The sequence below is a fragment of the Nothobranchius furzeri genome, chromosome 12, assembly GCF_043380555.1.
Source record: "Nothobranchius furzeri strain GRZ-AD chromosome 12, NfurGRZ-RIMD1, whole genome shotgun sequence".
Classification (NCBI taxonomy): domain Eukaryota; kingdom Metazoa; phylum Chordata; class Actinopteri; order Cyprinodontiformes; family Nothobranchiidae; genus Nothobranchius; species Nothobranchius furzeri.
Window position 1 is genome coordinate 3,637,080 of NC_091752.1, and position 24,713 is coordinate 3,661,792.

Genomic DNA, 24,713 nt, shown 5'->3' on the forward strand with positions numbered 1-24,713 from the left:
ACAATGGCTGTTGGCAGGAAGGATCTCCAGTAGCGGTCAGTGTTGCAGCCAAACTGAAGAAGCCTCTGACTGAAGACACTCTTCCGTTGTCGGACAGTCTTGTGAAGAGAATGCTCAGGGTTGTCCATCATTTTCTTGATTCTCTGGAGGATCCTTCTTTGCATTATCTCCTCCGGCGTTTGCAAAACTGCCGAAACTCTGGCTGGCTGAGTCCTTGAAAGGGCTTGGAGTTCCTCCATCTTGTTGGCCAGTGATCTCACATTGCCCATTATGATCGATGGAAGAGATGGTTTGAATTTCCTCTTTCTCTGTCTCCGTTTTGCTCCCGCTCTGCACCCACGCTTCTTGCGTTTTAGCTCATTTGGGACTTGTGGCTTCAGTTGAGGTATTATTTCAGCCTTTCCAATGTTAATCAGCTGCTCCCGATTGTAAATCAGCTTGTTGCCATGGTTACGCATCGTAACAAATGCTCAAAAAGTGAAAAAAGCTAAAAAGATAGCAGTAAAAATCCTCCAAGCTTCACTGCTCCAGAAACAGGAACGTAAAGTGTCCAAAAAATACAGTTTTTCTTGAGAAACTAGAAGAAAAAATGCCCAAGAAAAGGCAAAACTTACACATAGTCAACAGAGCTACTCCAACATGCAGCCGCCCAGAGCAGCGCAGTTCCGGGAAAAAAGCTAAACGTATTTAGCCTAGTTTATTTTTAGTTCACTTTAGTTAATGTTTATTACTTTACTACAGAGCACTATAAACAATGTCCCTTCATTTTCAAATTGTCATTCAGTGCCAGAATGAGCTTTTAAAAGTAGTAAAAGTATTTAAAATACCGTGATCAGTTTTACTGTTGAGCTAAATTACCACTGAAGGTTTTCCATCATCAAGGACAAATTATATTAGCAGGAAACGCGCTAAGAATGTTGCATGCTTTTGAAAATAACTGACTGCACAAAAACAAAACATAACGTAACAGCAGTCGCAAAGCCTTATGGGTAAATCTTGCTGCGTAGGAGACATTTTGGATTTAAAGGGGCTGAGCTAGCCGTCAGTCCTAGCTCTTGGTGAGTAAAAAGATGCATTTTCACTTTCAGTTATCACAGCTCTGCTAAGCTTGTGTTCAGAGAGCATTCTTGAACTTGTTCTTGTGCAGAAGTGGTTAGTTGGGAGGAAAAAACAGAGCGAACTGGAAGCTAATAGCTTGGGAGTGGTGATGCTAACCGGTTAGCCGCTGAGCTAACTAGTCGCTGAGGAAAAACACGACATCTGATGGTATGCGTCATCATGAAGTTGGCCGTTTCTGCAGAAAGTAACATAACTAAACACACGAGGCAAAGCACATAAACTGCTCTCGTGTTTGTCGTTGAATGTATTTGTGAAAACTAGTCAACATCTGATCCAATTATTAGATTCAGCTAATGAAATAATGCTTTTTAACTGATAAATACTATGGAAGTCTTCTAAACACACGCCTGATTACAGTAAACTAGAGTTCGGTTAGGTTAGCTAGTTACAGAAAATAAAATTAAGTGGTTTTGCGTTGATGTGAGGTCACAGCTGTTTTATTTTTTAATTCCTTTAAGAATGATGAAGCCCAAAGAGGGGTTTACTGTGTAAATTATGTGGCAACATCCAGGCAGACATTTTTCAGATGCCCAGTTTGTGAAAACAGCTGGTTCCTGGGAGGGCTGGATGACTGGACAGAGTCAGTGTCACTTCCCTTCTGCTCTGCCACACCCTCACGGATGGCTGTCTCCTCTTTGTGTCCGGCACTGTGTTACAAAATCTTAGTTGGATCGATGTTTGTGCAGGAAACGACCTTTCCACATCCAGTGGACTGGAAACTCATCAACGTGGATATGGTTCTGAGCTCAGCATTTGGCTTGTTTTTGCACCCACTGCAGTCCAGGTCCACGGGCTCTGTTCTGCATCTTGGTGTTTAGCTATTCAAGAGGATTGCATTGCAGCATTTTTGTTCAAGCTGAGCCAGTATAGTTGATCTCCTGTTGTAAGATTAGCAAATCTTTACATTGTCTTAATTAGAGCATAGAGAGGAATGAGGATAAATTAGTGATGATTGTGTAATTATGTGATTTTTGCTGCTTTGTGATGAGTCAAACATGACAAAGCATTTAGAGCAGTCACAAAACTCTACTTACTTCTATTGACTTGCAGCAATATTATGACCTTTGAACACTGCAGATTGGAGTTAACAAACGTATCTATAAAATTCATGTCGTATAATGTCAAAAGCTAGTTGCTACACACATTCCTCTCTAATTTAATGGGTTTGTCTTTTAAACCCTACACAAGACGATCAGTTAAAGGTTTCCATATAGATTTAAAGCAGAGTGGTGATTTTGTTCTGCAAACCGTTTTCAGGCTCTTCAGTAAATGGTGTCATGGAGATTAGTCCACCTCCATGAAATATCCATTAAAATATGCAGGAGCGGAGCAGAGCTGGCTCCATCCCCCTCCCAGTAGCTCCTCTGTTTTCATCCTGCCGTGGGCTGGCCCAGAGAGCTGATGCTGGTTGTTCTGACGAAGCAGAGGGAAGGTCACAGTCATCCTACAGCCGGCTCCCCTTCTCCTCTTCCTCTGCAGCATCGTCGCTGTCTCGTTACAGTCCTGTTTTCCTCTGTTTCACTCTCCTTCTTTAATTTTGAAGAGGACGGTGATCTTTGTGGGTGTTTAGTGCTCTTGCTGGGGAGGAGACATTATTTCACCAGTTTTTCTCTTGAGGCTCTGCTTTGCGACAAAAACAAAGGTTTGTTTCTTTATTTTGACACCGTGTAGCACGTGACAAATTTACTAACATGACATGAAAAATTAGCAGCATTCTATAGGTTTTGTAAAGGGAGTGGACAATAGTTAAAACATCATATTGTGTTTGCTGTTTATGCTTTTTTAAGCTTTTGCCTTTAAGCTACAGGCTTATTCTAATGCTTTAGGATAACAGCAATAAAATCCTATTTATCAAGCTACATTTGTAATATACCCCATCTGTTGCAAAGTACCAGTGGAAGATGGGAGCATCTGTCAAGTGGTTTTATTTTTCTGTGCAGTTTGCATATTAAAAAGGTTGAGCAAGTAGATTTGAGCAGAGAGATTTGTTAAAAATACATTTCCTCATCACCCGCGGTCCCATTCACAGCCATTAACACTGACTGAATTATAGCTCCTCTCGTCTGAACGTGTTAAGGAAAGCATTTGAATAAAAACCCAAGTGAGCACACCAAGCTGCATGATGTAAAAAGCGTAGTTTAATTTCAGTGAAGGCGGTTCCTTTGTATGATGCTGTTTGATGACAGAGAGGGTTAAAAAATGCATTCATAAAAAGATTAAAGATTAATAGGAAGGCAGCCTCTTCAAGGGAGAAGCATCATAGCTGCTGGACTTTCTCACCTCTGTAAAAACATGTCGAATATTAACTCCCTCTGCCTGAGGAGAGACAGTGAGTCTTTCAACAGGTGCTTGGGTATTTGATCTTGAAACGGATGCAGGCTGACATGAAAGCGTTTCTTTTTATTAGCTCTCCTGTATCCAGAGCTAGTGGGTCCTTTCATCCACACAGGTGTTGCCAAGAGAGTTCACCAGTGTTGTCTTGGCAACCGTTTATATTCCACCTTCAGCCATTGCCATTGCTGAAAATGCATGTGATGCCATCAGTTCCGTTGCCGTTAAGCTACAAACCCAGCACCTCAATGCATTTGTGGCTAAATCTGGTGATTTTAATCATGCCTCACTCTCTGCTACACTTCCAACATTTCAACAGTTTGTCAGCTGCTCCACCAGAGAAAACAAGACATTGGATTTGTGTTATGCAAATGTAAACAATGCATACATGTCCAAAACAAGACCTCCTCTGGGACAATCGGATCACAATCTTGTTTTTCTCTGCTCAGAATACAAACCTCTTGTTCAGAGGCAACCTGTGACAAGAAGAACTGTGAGAAAATGGTCACAGGACGTTGAAGAAGCCCTGCAGGGTTGTTTTGAGACCACAGATTGTATGAGACTCTGCCACAGATATGAAGAGGACATCAATGCCATGACTGGTGTGTCACTGACTATATAAACTTCTGTGTGGACAACATCATACTCACCAGAACAGTGAGATGCTTCGCTAAAAACAAACTCTGGATCACCAGTGAACTGAAGAATCTGCTAAATGAGAAGAAAAAGAGCCTTCAAGGAGGGACACAGGGAATTATTGAGGAGTATACAGAAGCAACTGAACTGAACAAGTTCTTCAATAGGTTCAGTTCAGGAACAAACCCAGCATCCTCCCTGCCTGTCCCCAGCCAATCAGACATCCCATCCTCCTCTGATCCAACATTTTCCTGTCACACGCCAGCTCTTTTGTCCTCTAACGCAGTCATGGGCTCTTCTGGTTCTATAAATCTGTCTTCAACCAAGTCAGGAGATGCTGCTGCCCCATTTACCTCCCCCTCCCACCTATCTGTCTCTAGAAGTCAGGTGAAGAGGCAGCTGGAGAGACTGAACAGGAACATGGCTGCAGGTCCAGATAGTGTCTGCCCCAGAGTACTGAAGGCCTGTGCAGAGCAGCTCTGTGGGATTCTGCAGCACCTCTTCAACCTCAGCCTGACCCAGGAGAAGGTTCCAGTCCTGTGGAAGACATCCTGCCTTGTTCCAGTTCCAAAGAAAATCCACCCATCAGTCAATGATGACTACAGACCAGTTGCCCCTGACATCCCACATCATGAAGGTCCTGGAGAGACTCCTGTTGGTCCACCTGAATAAGCAAACTAGAACATATCAGGACCCGCTGCAGTTTGCTTATCGCCATGGAGTTGGAGTTGAAGATGCCATCATCCAGCTGCTTCAACCAACCCACTGTCATCTGGACAAAGCAGGCAGCACTGTGAGGGTCATGTTCTTTGATTTCTCCAGTGCATTTAACACAATCCAGCCTGATGTACTTTGCCAGAAACTCCAGAAGACACAGGTGGGGGCCTCAACTATCGCCTGGATTAAAGACTACCTGACAAACAGACCACAGTTTGTGAGGCTGAAGAACTGCACATCAAACCAGGTGATCAGTAACATTGGAGCACCACAGGGGACTGTACTCTCACCATTCCTTTTCACCCTGTACACCTCAGACTTCCAGTACAAGTCAGAGACCTGTCATCTACAGAAATACTCAGATGACTCTGCAGTTGTCGGGTTTATCAGAGATGGACAGGAAGCTGAGTACCGAGAGCTGGTGGAGCGCTTTGTGGCATGGTGTGGAAACAATCATCTGACCTTGAACGTGAACAAAACAAAGGAGATGATTTTAGACTTCAGAAGAAACAGGGTGGAGTCAAACACTGTTTCCATCATGGGAGAAGAAGTGGAGGTGGTTGAGGAATACAAATAACTTGGAGTTCACCTGGACAACAGACTGGACTGGAGAAAGAACAGCGAAGCCGTTTACAAGAAGGGACACAGCAGACTGCCCTTCTTGAGGACGCTTAGGTCCTTCAATGTCTGTAGCAAGATGCTGCAGATCTTCTACAAGTCTGTTGTTGAGAGTGTAATCTCTTCAGCCATCGTCTGTTGGGGTAGCAGCATCAGAAGCAGGGACCTGAAAAGGCTCAACAGCCTAATAACAAAGGCTGGTTCTGTTCTGGGGACGACTGTGGAACCACTGGAGGAGATAATGCAAAGAAGGATTCTCCAGAGAATCAAGAAAATGATGGACAACCCTGAGCATTCTCTTCACAAGACTGTCCGATAACGGAAGAGTGTCTTCAGTCAGAGGCTTCTTCTGTTTGGCTGCAACACTGACCGCTACTGGAGATCCTTCCTGCCAACAGCCATTGTAATATACAACAACTCTTTGATGACTTGATTATTATTATTATTCTGAGCTACTACAGCAATCAATTTCCCTCTGGGATTAATAAAGTATTTTTGAATTGAATTTGAATTGAATTGTGTTAGGAGATGCAGAGTTACTCCACAGGGTAAATATCTGTGTGATCTTCTCAAAGAGAATGGTTTATTTGGTGTTCTGAGGAGCCAGCAGCTTTGATGGCAGATCTAATAAGAGAGAAATGGTGACATCTTAATATTCCTGCCTTAACTTGACTTTGGTTAGACCTCCCAACCTGTATGTAACAGGCATGAATGTAAATGAGCTTTTGACCAGTAATGTGCTGTCAATGTCCTTTTTGACTATGCAAACAGATGTTTATCTCAGTTAGCCTGTAGCGTTTGCATAGACGGTCTTTTTTTTGTTCCTCAGTGATGTGTAAGGGGTTTAATTTACATCTATTTAATGAACCATAAGAAATAAGATTCCATAGTAAATATGAAATCAATCTTACAGATCTTTGGGTACTTTTAATCAGAAGACTGGAACTTTTTATTGCAGGGATTATGTAACACTTCGTATTAACTGAGAGACAACAGAAGAGAGAGTCACCTTTAAAACGTTTCAGAAGATTTATTTCTAAACAATTTTAAACAAGACTAGCTCTAAACTCTAAGTGAATGGATGGATCTTGGTGTGAATGAGACGTGAGATGAATGGTGTGTGTGTGAGTGATGTTTGTCATCAGAACTCTCGTATCCGGAGAAGCACGTCTGGGTGATGTTGTGATGTTTTGCTCTTAAGCTATGATCGGAGTTTCTTAAACACATAAGACGCCATTTTGTCACTCCACACATACCCTTAGGATGAGACCTCCGTACAGATCCAGAATGCCAGGTCCTCAGACCCCCCTTTCGGTACCAGAGCCGATGAAACAGCGTCAGCAGTACGACAGACTAGTCTTTGGATTGTCTCCAGGTAAAAAGCGACAGTTGGTTGACAGCGTCAGATGGACCCGGAGGGTCAGTGAGTTCAGCTTTTATTCTGAAAGGAACCATTGCTTGGTTGGTAAAATGCAACAGATTTTATCCAGCTTGTCGGTTCTTTGCTTAAAAAGGAAGTCCGGGTGGCCGGTCCGATACTTCTCTTAGCATGCGGTGAACTGCAGAGAACTCCTAGAACTGAACTAAGATGACGTGGGGACTGGTTTTAGTCATATTACATATTAAACTTGCTAATCATAACATTGTCATTTCACAGATTGGTCAACATCCTATTATTGACTAACACTTTGTTTGATCAGCTTTATTAAAAATAGAGTTCTTTGATTTATTAAAAAAGAGTCCTTTGTCTTCATTCTTCTCTTGGGCTGGAAAGGAATCAGTTTAGAAGCAAATGCATGACCTCAAGGCAATATCTCATGCAGATTAGTTCTTGCTGAGGAGAGGGGGAAATGACTTTTAGGTGGAAAACGGTCATTTCATTTTGTTACAGATGACACTGGTCATTTTTTAAATTGGGTCAAATTATTGTATCCTTTAAAAAATGTATTTATTACATTTTCTAAAATGTGTTTAATACATATTAGAGGTCATGTTTGAATAACTTATTTATCATAGAAGGTAGAGAAATTCCTTGTGTGGTAAACTTACAGAAAATATTTATGAATATTAATAGCTATTTGTCAGTGATTTATTTATTTTTTTTTTTTTACTAATTCTTTAAAGAGCAAGTCACCCCCTACCATAGTATTACTCCACCCCCACTTCCGGTTTGAAAAATGCAACAAATGCTGTTGCCTAGCAGGCCGAGAGGGCGGAGCCGCTATCAAATGCGCACACGCACGCACGCACGCACACACACACACACACACACACACACACACACACACACACACACACACACACACACACACACACACACACACACAGGCTCACAACAAAATTGTGACATCATATGGTACCAGCTAACGTTCTAGGGTACCTCTTAGCCAACAGCGATGGCAGATTTAAATTCAACTGCAGTGCAGAGTTTTTACCTGACAACGGCACAGCCCTGACAGTTTCAGGCAAAAAAATTTAAATTTGTAGACACGTGTAGTCAATAATTTGGCACTTTATTGCATTCTAGTTAAAATTTAAATATTCTATTATTTAGAGCTAGTCTATATTATTTGAACCCAGTGGTTCATTTCTGAAATGTTGGAGAATGAATCAAGTTCTGTTTGATGCAGAAAATAATAAAACATAAAACAAATTCTACACTTCCAATCATATTTAAGATGTGTGTTTTATTCTTTCTGATAACAACACTAGCAGGAGGCTGTGGGCTGGATTAGGGTTAAATTACCCAGCTGATGGATCTCCTTCACTAACCAGCTAACTACAAACCTTTCTACTAACCTCTCCTGTGTGACCCTCACCATGTAACCCTCATGTTGTCTCTGGAGGAGCAGATAGGAGACAAGACCTCCTGTAACCTAAAATGAACCAAAGCTTCCTCCCAGTTTCTCTTTAAGCTGAATTTAACGTCAGTTTATCATCATGAAACAAAAGAATAAAGTGGAACAAGAACTTCTATCTTCTATTTCTCTCTCCTTTTAACTTCTCCGTGTCCCTAAATAAAAGAGACAGACGATCACGCTGCAGCCGCCGTCATTGACCCCGCCCCCTCCCCAACACCGGATCTCCCGACATCACAGCACTCGGTCTGATTGAGCGCTTCCAGGAGAAATAATAATTAAATGACGAAAATAATTACGCATGTTTGGAGCATCGGTTTGGAGGAGCGTCCTCCCATCCTCTCTCTCTCTCTCTCTCTCAGTCGTTGATCGAGCGAGCGGAGCGCGCCGCACGACAACCCGCTCAATTAACTTAATTCACGGCCCAAATCCAACAGAACCGGTCGGGCTGATTCGGTTCCGGTTTGGTCTCAGGTTACAACTCTAGCGCTCAGCCCTACAGTACCACATAAAGGCGGAGGTAAATGTGGAGGACGCTCACTCTGACAGAGTTGGATGCTGCGCTGGTGCCGCGGTTAAAAAAACAAAACTACATTCCACTCTAATCGATTATGGCGTACTCTTCTACGATGCAGAGTCGTTTATGTCCGCATCCCCATGCATCCATTATTTGATTATTTTCCTCAGCTCTACTTACGACGTGTTAAACCAGCTTTTCTCAGAATGAACCAATTCTCCGTGGCAGTCAAAACATTATGAATGAACATAGAAAACAGGTCAGCTGCTTTGAGCTGCCTTTATTCAACAAAAACAACATAAATGTGGTTTTGAATTCTAGGACCTCTTCAACAGACGAGCTCTTTGTATATTTTTCCTAGGGTGTAGCATTAAATTACATCCAATCAGAATTGCGTTGCACTCACTTAAAACCTGACCTTCCTCAACATAATACCAGAGTTCTCATTTTTTCATTTGCTCAGCTGTACTGAAGCTTTTGTCAGGTCTTTATTTTCTTCTCATCATCTCAGCCAGTCCTGGAGATCTCGTGCTCCGCTTCTGTTTGGATACTGCAGCGTCTGTGTGCCGTGGGTTATGCTGCATCCCGCAGCTCCACTCCCAGCCAGAGCTTTTTATAGGAGCCAAATCCCAGCCGTCTCCCCCGTGTCCCTCTGCTCAAATTATAGCTGTGGTTGCTGTTTTTATAATTGCCTTTTTCCTTTTGTAAGAGGACTTTTTTCTTATTTGCTGCTCATCCCTGAAAGACAGGCCCCCCTTATGAAATTTAAGTCTGTTGTGGTAAAACCCCCCACCCTCTTCTCTCATTGATGAAGGGAGATCTTTTTACTGGAGCTCAGACATGACACGACCGCTGTTCGCATCAACTGAAAGCGCGCTGCCGTCGTCTTTTATGCTAAACAGCACGGATGTGTATTTTTGAAATTCTGGCGATACGATACATATCACGATACAGGGGAGATGATACGATATATCACGATATATTGCGATACATTCAGTCAGACATTACAAGCAATTTTTTTTACTGAATTTATTGTAAGAATGTTCAATAAACAGTCCAAACTGATACGTAACATGTTTAACATGAGGTATCTGAACCATGATGGAGGGATTTACATTTCAGTGGTGGAAACAAAACCCGCTGCACACTGCTACCAACTAGCGGGTGGCGATTGAATTGCGCAAAATGAAAAGAAAATACACAAATATTTGCATGTCAATTCTTTCAGGAATTAGATACATGGCTTTTGAATATCGATGTAATAATCGCAGGAAAAAATATCACGATATATTGCCGTATCGATATTTCCGATACACGGCTTTTGAATATCGATATAATATTGCTGGGGAAAATATCACAATATATTGCCATATCGATATTTTCTTACATCCCTACTAAACAGTGAATTAGCACCAAGAATAAACATTTTCTGACCATTTTTCTTCCGAATTCTCTCCCAAGCTGTCTGGAGCTACGGAGATGTCGACCATGGTGTACCCGCGGGAGGAGAAGCTGGAGAAGCTTTCTCAGGAGGAGATCATCTCCAACACCAAGCTGGTGATCCAAGGCCTTGAGGCCCTGAAGAATGAGCACAACTCAATCCTCCACAGCCTGCTGGAGACTATCAAGTGCCTGAAGAAGGATGAAGAGGCCAACCTAGTCCACGAAAAGTCTAACTTGCTCCGCAAGTCTGTGGAGATGATTGAACTGGGTCTGGGTGAAGCGCAGGTGAGCTAAACGCTGATCTGAACTAAAGATGATACTGAGCTTCTGTGGTGATCCTGATTCATTCAGATCTAATTTGTGCTGCTCTGTTTCGTTGCTCCGACCTCTTAGTCCTGCTAAATGCCGCCACCCTGCTCTGCTGCTCTCTGTTCCAGGTGATGATGGCCCTGTCCAACCACCTGAACGCTGTAGAGTCTGAGAAGCAGAAGCTGCGCGCGCAGGTGAGGAGGCTCTGCCAGGAAAACCAGTGGCTGCGCGACGAGCTAGCCAACACCCAGCAGAAGCTGCAGAAGAGCGAGCAGAACGTGGCGCAGCTGGAGGAGGAGAAGAAGCACCTGGAGTTCATGAACCAGCTCAAAAAGTACGACGAAGATGTCTCGCCCACTGTAAGTGGACCCTTGCCTCACATCAAGTTATTTTAGCGCTGAGGTCTTTTATTTCCTTGTGTCCTGTGTGTAGAAAGTGTCATCTTTCTAGGAATGAGCTGCTGTTGTGAGGCCCACGTTGATGATGCTGTGGTTATATCTGAACTACTCTCCGTCGTTCTTGGTGTCGAGTCTGCATCACGGGTTTGTGTTGTTTAATCAGCAGGAGGAGAAAGACAAAGAAACACCCAAGGACAACTTGGATGACCTCTTCCCCAACGACGAAGAGGACCAGGGTCAAGGAAGTGAGGATTCGAGCCAAATGCTTGAACGTTGAATTTAAAATGATCAAGTGTTTTGGGACTTTGTTACAGAAGCTGCAGTTGGGTTCTCATGCTTGGTCGTTTGGAAACAAACATCGGACCTTTTTATTTGTGCTGCTGTTGTTTTCCACAGTGCAGCACCAACACAACAGTGCGGCTGTGGCTGCGGCCCAGCAGGGCGGCTATGAGATCCCAGCCCGCCTGAGAACCCTGCACAACCTGGTGATCCAGTACGCCTCCCAGGGCCGCTACGAGGTGGCAGTGCCCCTCTGTAAACAAGCTCTGGAGGACTTGGAGAAGACCTCTGGACACGACCATCCTGACGTCGCCACCATGCTGAACATCCTGGCCTTAGTCTACAGGTCTGAATAAAAAGCTGCAGCTGCTTTTTAAGTGTTTTTTAATCCGCTCTTGTCTCATTATCTTCTGCTCTACTGTTACAGGGATCAAAACAAATACAAAGAGGCAGCTCATCTGCTCAACGATGCCCTATCCATCCGCGAAAAGACCCTGGGCAAAGACCATCCAGCTGTAAGGCTCCAGCGTTACCCTAACTGCCTCACGTACACATGAACACCTCCATCAGCACCAGCCCTGCAGTCGCTTTACTCTCCTTCTCACTTGTTATTGATTCTTTCCCCTCCCTCTCTCTGTGAAGAATGGATTTTTATTTGGGGAGGTAATCACTCACGACTGATCAGAGTGTGCTCTGAAATCTGATCTAACCTGAGCTACAAAATCCTGACGTGGCCTAAAAATGCCTTCGTGAGATGATCGTAGAACGCCCCTGAGCTTTGCAGTGTACTTCCTGTTGTAGCTAAATCCTGTTTCTGTCCAGGTCGCTGCAACACTCAACAACCTGGCTGTGCTTTACGGGAAGAGAGGGAAGTACAAGGAAGCCGAGCCTCTGTGCAAGAGGGCTCTGGAGATCCGAGAAAAGGTAGGACACGCCCCTCACCTCCTACCTGCAGTAGCGTTGAGCATTCAGCTCGCTGTTGCAAAGAAGCCACTGTAGCATCACCTGCTAAAAGTAAGAAAAAGAGCTAATTCTTTTCCTAGAATGTGTTGGAAATGTCCACTAGGGTGTTCCCTTGATGGGAGGGAAATAAGAGGTACCCATTGGGGGAGGGGAGCAAACTGACAAACCTCTGAACTCAGCAGGCTACAAACTCTTAGCCTGAGAGCTCGGTTATGAACGCTATTGATCCGCCAGCCTTTATTAGATCTCCTCTGAGAAGGAAGCGGCTATCCTGAGTAGAGGTGGCAGGTCTGCCGAAGGGCGAAGGAGCAGAACGAAGGGTTGAAGACATTTGTTTCTGGATGATCACCAGGTTCTCGGGAAGGACCACCCAGATGTAGCGAAACAGCTGAACAACCTGGCTCTCCTGTGCCAGAATCAGGGCAAATACGAGGAGGTGGAGTATTACTACTGCCGTGCTCTGGAGATCTACGAGTGCAGACTGGGCCCAGATGATCCCAACGTGGCCAAAACCAAGAACAATCTGGTAAGAAAGAAGCCAAAACTACCTGTACTGCACCCAAAAGCTCCTGATCAAACATCTCCACGGAGTTGGCTTTGCAGCAACATCAGTGGGCTGTAAACTGGTTTTATTATAAATGGAAATGGTTTGTTTTGGCGTTTAGTCTCTGCGGGCGTGTTTTTCTGCAGAGGTCCTGCTCTGCCCAGCTAGTTGTTTCAGCGGAGTTGTCCCTGAGCCGTTTTCTTCAGCAGGATTCAAAAAACCAAAAGTTCCTGTTTTCCTTCTGATGGAGGAGCTCGGTGCACTCCTCAACGAGTCACATTTAAAGGTCTCGTTCAGTGGAAAACTTTGCGGTAGGTGTTCTTTTAGAACGTGCTCTTCAACCCCTATCGCCTGCCTTAGCCGCAGAAAGGAGACTGATGGGGAAAACAGTCGGGACAGGAAAAGCCAGCGTCTCCCGATTACACCCAGTGTCCCACAAAACAAAGACACGTGTATACGGTTTGGCCCGTTGTCCACATGAAAGTGAAGGTAAACAACATGAAAAACAATTATTCCTAAATCTCCAACCAGAGTGGAGTCTTGTAGATTCTCCGCTTGTGGACTTTAATAATCGGAGTTTTAGGTTTTGCAACAACACTGCTGCACACGCGACCTGTTTACTCTTTCTTGTTTGTTTTTACCAGCTCCATCACCACTTTACGTAGATCACCACAGGCGTAGGAAGACACTTAGGACCGTTATTGTCCACCTAGTTATTCCACATGTCAGGAATGTTTTACGTAGGGTTGTCACGGTAACCGGTGTAGCGGTAAACCCCGGTAAAAAAGTTGACAACAATAATAACCGTCTTGTTTTTAAAAAAACTATATTATCTCTGTGGATTACCGTGGCTGCGGTGTAGGCGCGGTGACCCTTACCAGCCACCGTATCATCTGTTGAAGTTGCCGGCGGCACATGCGCACTTTGTTGTTTACAACAAAACTTTCTTGAAGCTAAAGCTGAAATAATGGCCAAAGGAGGAGACGGCAGCGCTCAGGACATTTATTATCCCTCAAAGAAGACAATGTGGGAAGTACGGGCATCTTTTGGATATTTGAATAATGCCGAGGGACAGTTGATAGAAGACGGCTATCCTGTTTGCAGCACGTGCAGAAAAAGTGTCTGTGAAAGGCAACAACGCTTCAAATCTCATGACACATCTGGGTGACCATCACCCACAACTCTACAGTCAACGCAAGGCAAGCTAGCGTTAGCGTTTTAGCTAAAATGCGTGATCCGAGGATTTGGGTTGAGGGAGAACGCAACGAGTCGCTATATAAAGCAGCCGCAGCGCCGCTACCTGCATATAAACCGTGTCGCGGACACCGCCATGTTGAAATGACGCTATGCATTACGGGGCTCCCAGGGGCAGATAAGAGTTGGTCTCTCTCCGAGAATAATTATGAATTTAACAATGATTACTGCCTGATGGCATTTTCCCACATCTGCAAAGCTCACTGGAAGGACACAAACCGAGGACGATATTTTCCTGATATACGGATTACTCAAGTGAGGGTAAAAAAGTATCTGATTAGAAGGCTACTTGAGTACTGAGTATCATCTGATCTAATATTTTTAAAATGATGACATCAAACAGACAAAAAATAAGAAGTTATGGGCAAATATTGGTATTTTAAAGAATAAAGAGGAAATATGTAAACAAATAAACAACATAATTACAAAATAACACATTTTAGGCTAAATTTAGACACAAACTGAGGACAATATTTTCCTGATATACAGGGTTTATTTAGTTGTGTGAAAATGTAGCACGTTTAAAAAAAATACCACGATACCGAAAACCGTGATAATTTTGGTCACAATAACCGTGAGGTTACATTTTTACACCGTGACGACCCTAGATTTACGGCAAAGATCCAGAAGATTTGGGGAACTACTGCCGTCTACAGGCTTGGCATGCCTATGAATGCCTCATGGTGCTCTGGATTGTTTTTGCCTAGAGCAAGGTGGCGGGGACCTGTTTTTTTTCCTAGATGGGTGGGGGAGGATAATTGGTTTTTCAGAAACCCGGCGACATGTTTACAGGTCTTGGTATTCATGGCCCCGCACACATCGACCTGTGACCTCAGAAAGGCTGTATTGAATTTGCAGCCCAGATACAACAGAGTGTATTTCGGCTAGTAGGAGATCTCGACAAACATGGCAGAGCACGTTGGGGCTTATGGTATTTGTGGCCATAAAACATCAGTGTTGCAATATTTTACCCAAGAAAGAAAAGCCAAAAGTCTGACAACCTTCTAGCCCTGAAAAAGGACACCAAAGCTTTACTTTTCCATAGAAAACGTCTCACAAGGCCTTCGTTCGTTCGTTCATTCATTCATTCATCCATTAATACTGGAGACCACAGCAGATTTACTGACAAAATGAGTGAATGACACCTATGAGGCACTTTTTAGATCAGATTTGAACTTGTATATTCTCTCTTCCATCTTCAGGCGTCCTGCTTTCTCAAACAGGGGAAGTACAAGGAGGCTGAGATTCTCTACAAAGAGATTCTGACTCGCGCTCATGAGAAGGAGTTTGGATCTGTGGATGGTAAGGCTTCATAGTGGACTCTGAAGCTTCAACTGGATTGTACTCTTCTTTCACCATGTGCTGTCTGTCTCACATCAGTGGGCCAAAACCGATGCAGTCCTTTCCCCCCTTAAGAACCAACGTCCACGTCCTGCCCTCTGAATCTCATGTCCTGTGTCACTAGTAGGGATGCACCGATACAGGTATCGGTATCGGCACCGATACCAATACCGGTATCGGTAAAAGTTAACCGATACCAGGAACTGATACCAGTGCAGTTGCTTGAAAATGGCTTCACTGTAACTTGTCATTTCTGTTCACCTAATATTATAGTTTTGTGATGATTTCCTTTCATATATTTTACTTTTTATCTACCTCACAGTCTTTTCCTGTTTAAAGCAGAGAAGAAAATAAAACCTGTATTCCATATCATTGCATTTTTTTTGTGTGGTCGAAGTATCGGTATCGGGCATCGGCGAGTACTCAGATCCAAGTATCGGCATCGTATCGGTTTGGAAAAAAGAGGTATCGGTGCATCCCTAGTCACTAGCCTGGGGGTCTGAGTTAACCCAGACCCCCACAGATAAAAGCCACAGTTGGGTCCTGTTTTTTCCAGCTATGCTGGTTAACTCGCCTTAAACCTGTTCTGTAAAGGCCCCACTTAGAATCGGTCATCCGTGCATTCATAACCTCCAGACTGGACCACGCCGACTCATCCATAATAGGAGTAAACAAGTCATCCGTGCTGCAGCTTGGTCCCTCACCAATAAGGATAGAAGCAGTCACATCACTCCTGTACTTCCCTTGGCTGCCCGCGCTCTTCCATGTCGTGTTTAAGGTTCTTGTCTTTGTGTATAAAACTCTTCGTGTCCAGGCCCCTTCCTGTTGGTCCAGTATCGTCACACTATATGTGCCACAGCAGTCACTGAGGTCAGCCAATCACGTGCTCCTAACTGTTCCCAAAGTGCGTTATAAATCCTGTGGACAGCGAGCATTTTCTCGCGCCCCCCCCAAACTTCCTAAGGCCCGTTGCTTTTTTTAAAATCCTTGTATCTGTTTGATTTTTTGATGCTGTTTTCTGTCGTTGTTGTATCTTGTGTCTTTGTTCAGCACTGTGGTCGTCTGTTTAAAATGTGCTATAGAAATAAACTTGGTTTGGTGTCTTGTGGTAAAAAAGGGGGCCGAGGTCTCATCATTCAGAGGAACTTCAGAAACCTTTAGAAGACTTTTGTTTATTCTGAAAGTCAAGTTCTTCTCTTTCATCAGACATTATGTTTTGTGTTTTTCTCTGGAGTCTGAGTCAACGCTCCGCTCGGCTTTCACCGAGGATTATTTCTCACGTGGCCCTGGGACGAGTCTCTGTTTACGCAGAAAATCGTTTTTCATTGTTCACTCATATGAATAGTCGCACGCCTATTTCTACACTTTTCTTATTTTGGCTTTTTTTGTTTCACGTGTCACCCAATTATTTTGTACCGTTTCATCTCATTTTTGTATTGTTTTGATCTTTATTTCTATTTCAGTCTTTAATTTATTTAGAGGTAAATCTGATGAATCTTAATCGGAAGTTGGTTTTGTATCCAATTAACCACCAGAGACGGGATTCGTGGCATTAATAAGTCATCTCCATGCCACGCTTTTCTTCTGGTTTAGTTGCTGAGCTGAAGAAAAGCACGGCATGGAGATGACTTGTTAACGCCGCGAATCCCATCTCTGTTAACTACTATATCAAATAAGCACATAACACTTACATCATTAAACGCCGGGTGCTGCTTGGATTTCATTTGACTTTCTTTTTAACGTGTTTTTTTTCTATAACTTTGCTTAAAAAATCTGTTAATTTTAAATAAACCAGCATTTCTAAGTGTTTGAGTCCAGCTGTGCCGTTTGTAGATCACCTCTTCTGTTTGTCTGCAGCTGAGAACAAGCCCATCTGGATGCACGCAGAGGAGAGAGAGGAGATGAGCAAGGTGAGAAGCACCGGTGTGACATCCAACAGAAGATTTCTGATGGGTTTCTAAATGTGAAGTAGAGGAGCTGGAGATGATTCCGCCCCTAGATTATTATTTATTAAAGGAAAGCGTCTCAGAAGCCCTTTAAGTCCCAGAGGATCGTTGATCCACATAAACGCGGATGCAAATCTTGCTGATCCAGTTGTGACGGCAGCTTCCCTTCATGTGTTTTTCCTTCCTCTGCTGTATAATTTACTTCCAGGGCAAACACCGAGACAACACCCCGTATGGAGAGTACGGTGGCTGGTACAAGGCCTGTAAAGTCAACAGGTGAGGCTAATGAGTGTTTTAAAGCTTATAGGTGCAGTAGATGTTTTTCTGGAGCATTTCTTTGCCGTGTTGCCTGAAATGCTTTCCACGTACTGAGCAAAACAAAATATTTAATGTTTTATCAAAAATGAACAATTTTAATCACCTGTTAAATGTACAACCCTGGAAAAACCTCATCCAATCATTGTGAACGTCTCGTTCTTGATAAGATCTTGATCCGTCATACTGGCCTTCCCCGTCTTCCGCTTGGAGCAGCTGAACAAGAAGTAGTTTTTTATGGGGAAACATTTATGTGACGGACTTGCTGTTTGTGAACGCAGCCTGTCTTCTGTCGGCTGGTAGAGCTGTGTGTTTGCTGCCTATCGAGGGGAGCGTGTATGGCAGTTCGGGGCGGGTTTTGGATGTCGTTTGTTGGGTTTTCCCAGATTGCCCTTCCGTAGGTGTGTTTTGTTCGCAATTGTGGCAAAAAAAGGTTCTGACGAGTCGAAAATGTAAGTTAATGTTATGTTTTCACGTTTGTTCGACTATTGCTTCCACGTGGTGATGAACCATTTTCTGCGTGCAACAGATTTTGTGACTCAAGCCTGAGAGAACGAGGGTCAGACCTTTAAAATTGTTGTTTTTCAAAATGTAGCTGACTTGAACGGAGTTTTTGCTAAATATAGACTAGTAGTGAATCGTTCTCCAGGCACTGGAAAATGATTTGTGTAGTTTTAACATTTCTGATCATCTTTCTGGGTGCAGCCCTACCGTCAACACCACCCTGAGGAACTTGGGCGCCCTGTACCGCCGGCAGGGCAAACTAGAGGCCGCCGAGACGCTGGAGGAGTGCGCCGCGAGGTCTCGCAAACAGGTCGGCATCAGGAAAATGTCTAGATTTAAAAACGTGTCAGTTTCTGTGAAGTCAAACATGCCCCACCCCCACGTAAGGACGGAGATCTCATGTTGTTTCTCTCCCTTTTCCCACATTGCTTTGGATCCAGAGCAACACAGTAAGTGGTTTGTCCCTGTTGGAGCTTCCACCTCTCCTCCTCTAACATCACTCCCACCTCACAGTCATTTTAATGTTTGAGAGCATTAAAAGGGTCATAAAATCACTTGAATCCCCCTCCCCCGTAGCCACCTGCTAGAGTCTGTTGTTCTTATTTTCACTGGCGGTTTGCACCCGTTTGTGTGTCAGGGCATCGACCCCATCCACCAGACACGTGTGGTGGAGATTCTGAAGGACACAGAGGGAGACCGGCGGAGGAGCAGAGACAGCCTGACCAGCGTCAAGTATGAGAGTGGCTCTGAGACCGGAGAGGAAGTGAGTATGGGCGTGGAGTGGAACGGGGTGAGTACAAATCCACCATCGTAGAGTCAACATGGCCGACAGCTTCTCTGGCAAAACCAGGTGGCGTTTAGTAATACCTCAGAGCGTGCGGGCTGGTACAGGACAAACGTTGTTCTTTATATAAAGGGACTATTTAGATTTGTATGATGAGGTGTTAGAGAGTCAGCGTAGAGTAAAGAAGTAACTGAGGGAAAAAAACTCCAAGATTAACGTCATATTTATAGGAAAAAACTGTCAGGATTTACCTGAAATGTCCTTGATTAAAAGCATAATGGAGAATAAAACTAGGATCATGTGTGTTCTTGTACTTTAGTACGTTTGTGAGGAAAAAACAAACAAAATCCACAACCAGGATCCAATGTTTTTTAAGGATTTTTGCAGGAAAAAGACAAAAAATCTTTATCAAAGTAATAAACAAGGATGTGGTTATTCTCTAAAGCACGAGTGGCAAATTTATAAAATGCATCTCATTTTACTTGTATTGGGTAGATACACGGTATCCGCGGGTCCTTAAAGTCTTAAAAAGTCTTAAATCAGCTTTTCCAAATTTAAGGCCTTGAAAATCCTTAAAAAATGACAAATAATCCTTAAATCCAGTTTCCAAAGGTCTTAAATGACCAAAGACCCAATAAACAAGATTCTTTTATTTCTATAAAAATTTTCGTGAATTTCTAGTTAGTGTTCAGCATTTTTTGTGTATGATGTTGGCGTAAGCGGAACCGTACACATTCAGTTGGTTGTGAAAGGGGGCTATTTTTAGATGAGCACATTAGCTGGTTAAGCTAGTGGGAGCTTGCGCCATGGGGAAGTGCAAGTTTAATGGTAACTGGATGGCTAATTCCACGTTCTTGACGTGGTTAGCACCGGTTCCAGGCAATAGCTGGATATAGATTGGATTATAGCTTAGATTTAATTTTAAAAATAGCTTAAATTTGGTGAAAGTGGCCTTAAAAAAGGTCTTAAAAAGTCTTAAATTTGGCTCCCTTAAACCTGCAGATACACTGTAGATAATTAGAATATCATAACAATAATAGAGTTTATAAGTTTTTTCACACACAAAAGAAGTTTGAGGGGAGTTTTTAACTTTCTTTGTCAACAATTAGAGATTTTGTAAAGTCGAATAAGTTGGCAGTCGGGTTTTTTCATCATGAAATTGACAGCTGACTCAGCACTTTACCAGACAGAAAACAGCTTTAAATCAGCACTTCTCAAACTTTTCAGCTTCAGCAACAGAACAGCTGCAGGCCAAACCCGTAAGAAGCTTGCGGTGCCCAGCCCTTCACCAAATCTGAGCCACAACCTGAAATGATAGTAAAGTGCAGGGTTTCTGTACCGGCCCCTCAGCTCCATGCAGCCTGCCTTTATTACGAGGCTAACCTGGAACAGCTGATTGAGTGTCCTGGCACGCCCACCTTCTGTTTTCATGCTAGCTTTGGACTACAGCACATGCTCCTGTTTTTGTTCGTTGCTTGTCGACAGTAACAGGAGTCGTGTCTTAACGAGCGGCCGCTCTGCTGTCGACGCCTCCGCTCGAGTGAAACATCAGAGGCGCACGCTGAGTCTCGGCACCTCTGCAACATCCGAAACACCACCCAGCTAAAGCACCGCTTAGTTTCTCATGTTTCTGCTGCTCAGCCTTCCACACAAACAGGAGGGCGTTGATATTAAATCTGTAACTGTTAAATAAAAAAAAACAACAACACTAGAATAGGTGTGACGGCTAAAGTAAGCCCTCTGGGTGGTGTTGCCAGAAATGCCTCGCCTGAGCCTGTGCCTCTCCTCTCACTTGAGTGCAGCCACACCCTTCACTGCACCAGTGCAGACGTGCATGAGCCAGCCTGCTGCACTCACTTAACACACGCACTAATGCACCATGTGTGTTTGGAGTTTTTGTTCCCATGGCTGAACCTGTTAACCTGATCTCTGCTGCCCTCTCTGAAGGAGAGCGAGTTGTAAATGCACACAAAAAACGGAGCTTCTCCAAACTCCCAGTGGCAAATGTAACTTCACGTCCATTCGTCCCAGTTTGCACCCCAGAGTAATGCGTTTGCATGCGGTTTGTGTGCCGGTGTCGGTACAAGATCTGCTCGGGTGCAAGATCGGCTCGGGGTCCTTCGACTGCCGATGACGTCAAAGTACGGCAAACCCACTCGGACAAAATACACTACACATCTATACTGTTGGAAAGAATTTAGCAGTTTCGTTATTAAAATAATGTTTCTTAAGACGTAAGTTTGTGTTTATAATGGTATTTGTAAAATAAAACACTATCTTATTCATAATGTTGAACTCCTCTTTGAGCACATCCCTTGAAGGATCATAGGTATTAGCAACACCTGTGAAATAGTATTTGCAGGAAAGAAGTGTGTCCCGTTTATTGAAGTATTTTGTGTTTAGAGTTTTTGACGTCTTGTCCATGCGTAGTTCAGGTACGCTCATAGCTGCTAGCCAAAACTCTGGAGTTAAAAGTTTTCTGGCTTTACTAAAATACCTGTCTGTACTTATTTGATTGATGGTATTTTTACTTTCTATTGGACTCCAAATGTAATCATTTGGCACGTTTCTAATTCATAATTTGCAAGAATGTAATCGGCGATATTAGCATTAGCATTCCTATGGGTTTTTCCATGTATATTAGCATTGCGCTAACCACTCGCTGCCAAATTGCAGCCTTTGAGATTAGAAAATCTCCTTTTGTCACATCGCAATTTAATTGCACATGCAGTTAATCGTTCAGCCCTAATATACATGCAGCTCTATGCTAAAAGTGTATTTTCAAAGAGGTAATGATGGATTTCTTTGTAAAAGTTGTCCATCTTTCCAATAGAAAGATTTGCCTGGACCAACGTAACGTGATAACAAAGTAACGTGATAACAACGTAACGTGATTACGTAATTCCGTAAGGTTCATGTTCAGCCAATCAACTACTTAGACGTCATCGGCAGTCGACGGACCCCGAGCCAATTTTGCACCCGAGCAGATCCTGTACCGACACCGGCACTTCATGATCAATAGCAGCGGTTCTCAATCCTGGTCCCGGAAGGCTGGTATCCAGCATGTTTTAGTGGTTTTTCTGCTCCAACACACTTGATTCAATGGCTGAATCACATGTGCAGCAGCTCGTCAGGTTCTGCAGAAGCCTGTCAATTACCTGCTGATTGAAACCAGGCGTGTTGAAGCAGGGTTAAAACTAAAACCTGCTGAATACCGGCCTTTCAGGACCAGGACTGAGAGCCGCTGCTCTATACTGTTGCATCAAGAAAAGCTGCATTCACACCACGGCTTTCCACGGATGCGTGAGCGGCGCGTAACGTCTGCAAAGAGCAACACGCAGCTAATGGCTACCGCTCTAGTCGATGGGCGCCTTGGAGAGAAGCGTAGCGTCACAGCGCTTCCCTACATTTACGCGCTGGGTGTACTTTTACGTGTTTCACTTCCCAAACGCATCAAGCTCAGCATTGGAAGGGGTCAGACAAAAGGTCAAACGTGTGAAACATCTGGAAAGTTTCAGAATAAGACGTGCAGATTTCCAGTTGCTTAACGTTAAAAAAGAAAAAGAGGTGATTACCCTTTAAGCCTCCGTAGCCGAAAAGCCGTAAGAAGAGCAGAAACTAAACCACACACCTTTTGGACACACCATGCCGGCTTACTCCATGCTTGTTATCGCGTGAACTGACGAAATCACGCGGGATCTTGCAGTTCTTCTGTGATCCAGCGGGACCAGTGCTTGGATTGCTTCCGCTGGCACGGCATGTCTGAAACGCTCCCGGTGGGGAGAGGTCACGGGCAAAACGCGTCTGTTACGTATTCCAGTGGAAAGCCCGGGACACGATCCCAAAGTGGAGTTCTCTGTGTAAATGGCTTGTTTATAAAAGCTCGTCAGATTGTGCTTTAACTAAAAGTTTAACTAATTCCATCCATCCATCCATCCATTTACAGATGTTCGAATGTGCCCATGTGTTGGTTTAATGTTCCGTCCGATTTGATGATTTTGTGATTCTTGTGTCAAAGTTTGAATTTTTAATTCAGAAAGTTGGTTATCGAGGCCAAACTAAGTGTTTACATATTCAAATGAAAGGCCTGTGACACCTCAAAGGAACGCGAATCACGCGGAAAATCTAGTTTATTACACAATAACCGTGATAAGCCGGCGCTTGTACTGTGTGTTCGGGAAGACTTGGCTACATCACAGTTTAGCTCCACATCTGCAAACCTAATGGAACTAATGATCATTGGCTGGGGTTGATTAGCTGTGGGGGCCATCTTGAATTGGACTGACCCTAAAAGCTAACCAGTTGTTAGTATTTACTCCAGTTTACTTAAAAGTCATCCAACAGCAAACACGGCGGTGAGCGATGAGATAAATCTAAGCTTCCTGTTGGGTGTGTAGTCATTTAGATGACACAAATGTACATTTATTTCTTATTCAACCGTACACAGACAGAGCTTACTGGTGAGATGACAGCTGTTATGTTTGTGGTTGTGCTTTTGTTCTGCATGATTAGACTAAAGAATGCTCAGATTTAACGCTCTGCCTGTCAACCTTCATCCTTTTGCTTTTTTCCTCTTCTACCATCACTAACCTGTCTGACTGCTTTAGCCACGACAGCCAATCGGCCCATCAATCCAACCACATCTTCAGTCAGTGGATTGTACTCCCCCTGTTTGAATTCTCTGATTATCTTGTTGTACAGTGACTTAAAGTGTTTTAATTTCATTTTCCATTGAGATAATTAGTCCCAGAATTAGGATTCCTGGACAGAAATCATAATTTTATCATTAAAACACAAACAAAAATGGGATTTTAGCTCCTCTTGAGTATGTCCATGTGAGAGAGCGACTCGGTGCGTTTACGTGATCATCTAAGTGGACCTAGGTAGCTCTACAGTAATAACCTGGGAGCCTTTATCCTAGCTCACATGTACGTTAGAAAACCGAACTCTCAAATGAAGTTAGTTCCACTCCGGTGCAGTAGGTGGCAGCGTTCTTCCGGTTAGAACATAAACCGTAAACAAACGCTGGTGGGAATGAAGCAGGCGGAGTTAAAACGGGATGTGCACAGCTGCCGAAGGAACAGACAAGGCTGCAGCACAGCTAATTTGGTACCTACTGTACTGTTTGACGGTGTTCCTATGTCCATGCTTTCGTTCTTTTTAAAACACAGAAACAGTTTTGCTTACCTGTTTTGTAGCTACGTTTCGCCGGCAGCCGGCGAAACGTAGCTACAAAACAGGTAAGCAAAACTGTTTCTGTGTTTTAAAAAGAACGAAAGCATGGAATTAGAACCACGACACAGCAAGAACACACCTAAGGTGTTCCTATTAGTGATGTGTCGGTCGCGAACGAACCGGCTCTAAGAGCCGACTCTTTGAAGTGAACGACGGGAGCCGGCTCGTCCTTGGGAGCCGTCCCCTCCCCTCCCCTCCCCCCTCCCCCCTGCCTTGGCGAAAGCTACAGGCGATTGGTCAACATGTGTAACTGTGTGTCCAGACTGTCCACACACAGAGCAGTAGGGGCGGGGAAGAGGGAGGATCTTACTCAGACACACAGCAGAGCACATGCGGGTGGAGGGAGACGAAAGGGAATGAGGAGGAGGAAAAAGGCGAGAGAGAGGAGAGTGCAACGAAGACTGTGAGAAAATGAGCGCCAGCAGTAGGGAAGTGGAGATTTCTTAAAGTGTTCAGTTATTAAATCCATAGAAATGATAAATATTTGATATATTGCTTTTTTTTACATTAGTAAATTATTTTACATATAGTTTAGCATTATTTTGGTTATAAATGTACTCTACGCAACAGAAAATCTGAGGAGCCACTTGGGAGCCAAAAGA

General features: G+C 43.7%; 1 protein-coding gene across 8 annotated transcripts in view; it reads left to right on the forward strand.

Moving 5' to 3' along the window:
* The first annotated feature begins 956 nt into the window (after positions 1-956).
* klc1b (kinesin light chain 1b) overlaps positions 957-24,713 on the forward strand; it is a 33,578-nt gene continuing 9,821 nt past the window's right edge. The window contains exons 1-13 of one of the 8 annotated variants that reach the window (XM_015943922.3): positions 957-1,058; positions 10,258-10,524; positions 10,677-10,907; positions 11,110-11,191; positions 11,343-11,571; positions 11,653-11,740; positions 12,048-12,149; positions 12,541-12,714; positions 15,189-15,288; positions 17,185-17,237; positions 17,482-17,549; positions 18,294-18,402; positions 18,730-18,882. In XM_015943922.3, coding sequence (XP_015799408.1) covers positions 10,276-10,524; positions 10,677-10,907; positions 11,110-11,191; positions 11,343-11,571; positions 11,653-11,740; positions 12,048-12,149; positions 12,541-12,714; positions 15,189-15,288; positions 17,185-17,237; positions 17,482-17,549; positions 18,294-18,402; positions 18,730-18,882 — 1,638 coding nt within the window. In that variant the 5' untranslated portion in view covers positions 957-1,058; positions 10,258-10,275. Of the gene's footprint in view, positions 1,059-1,103; positions 1,267-1,301; positions 2,762-10,257; positions 10,525-10,676; positions 10,908-11,109; positions 11,192-11,342; positions 11,572-11,652; positions 11,741-12,047; positions 12,150-12,540; positions 12,715-15,188; positions 15,289-17,184; positions 17,238-17,481; positions 17,550-18,293; positions 18,403-18,729; positions 18,883-24,713 lie in introns of those variants that run through there. The other 7 variants (XM_054750837.2, XM_054750834.2, XM_054750836.2 and 4 more) reach the window with 7 other exon arrangements.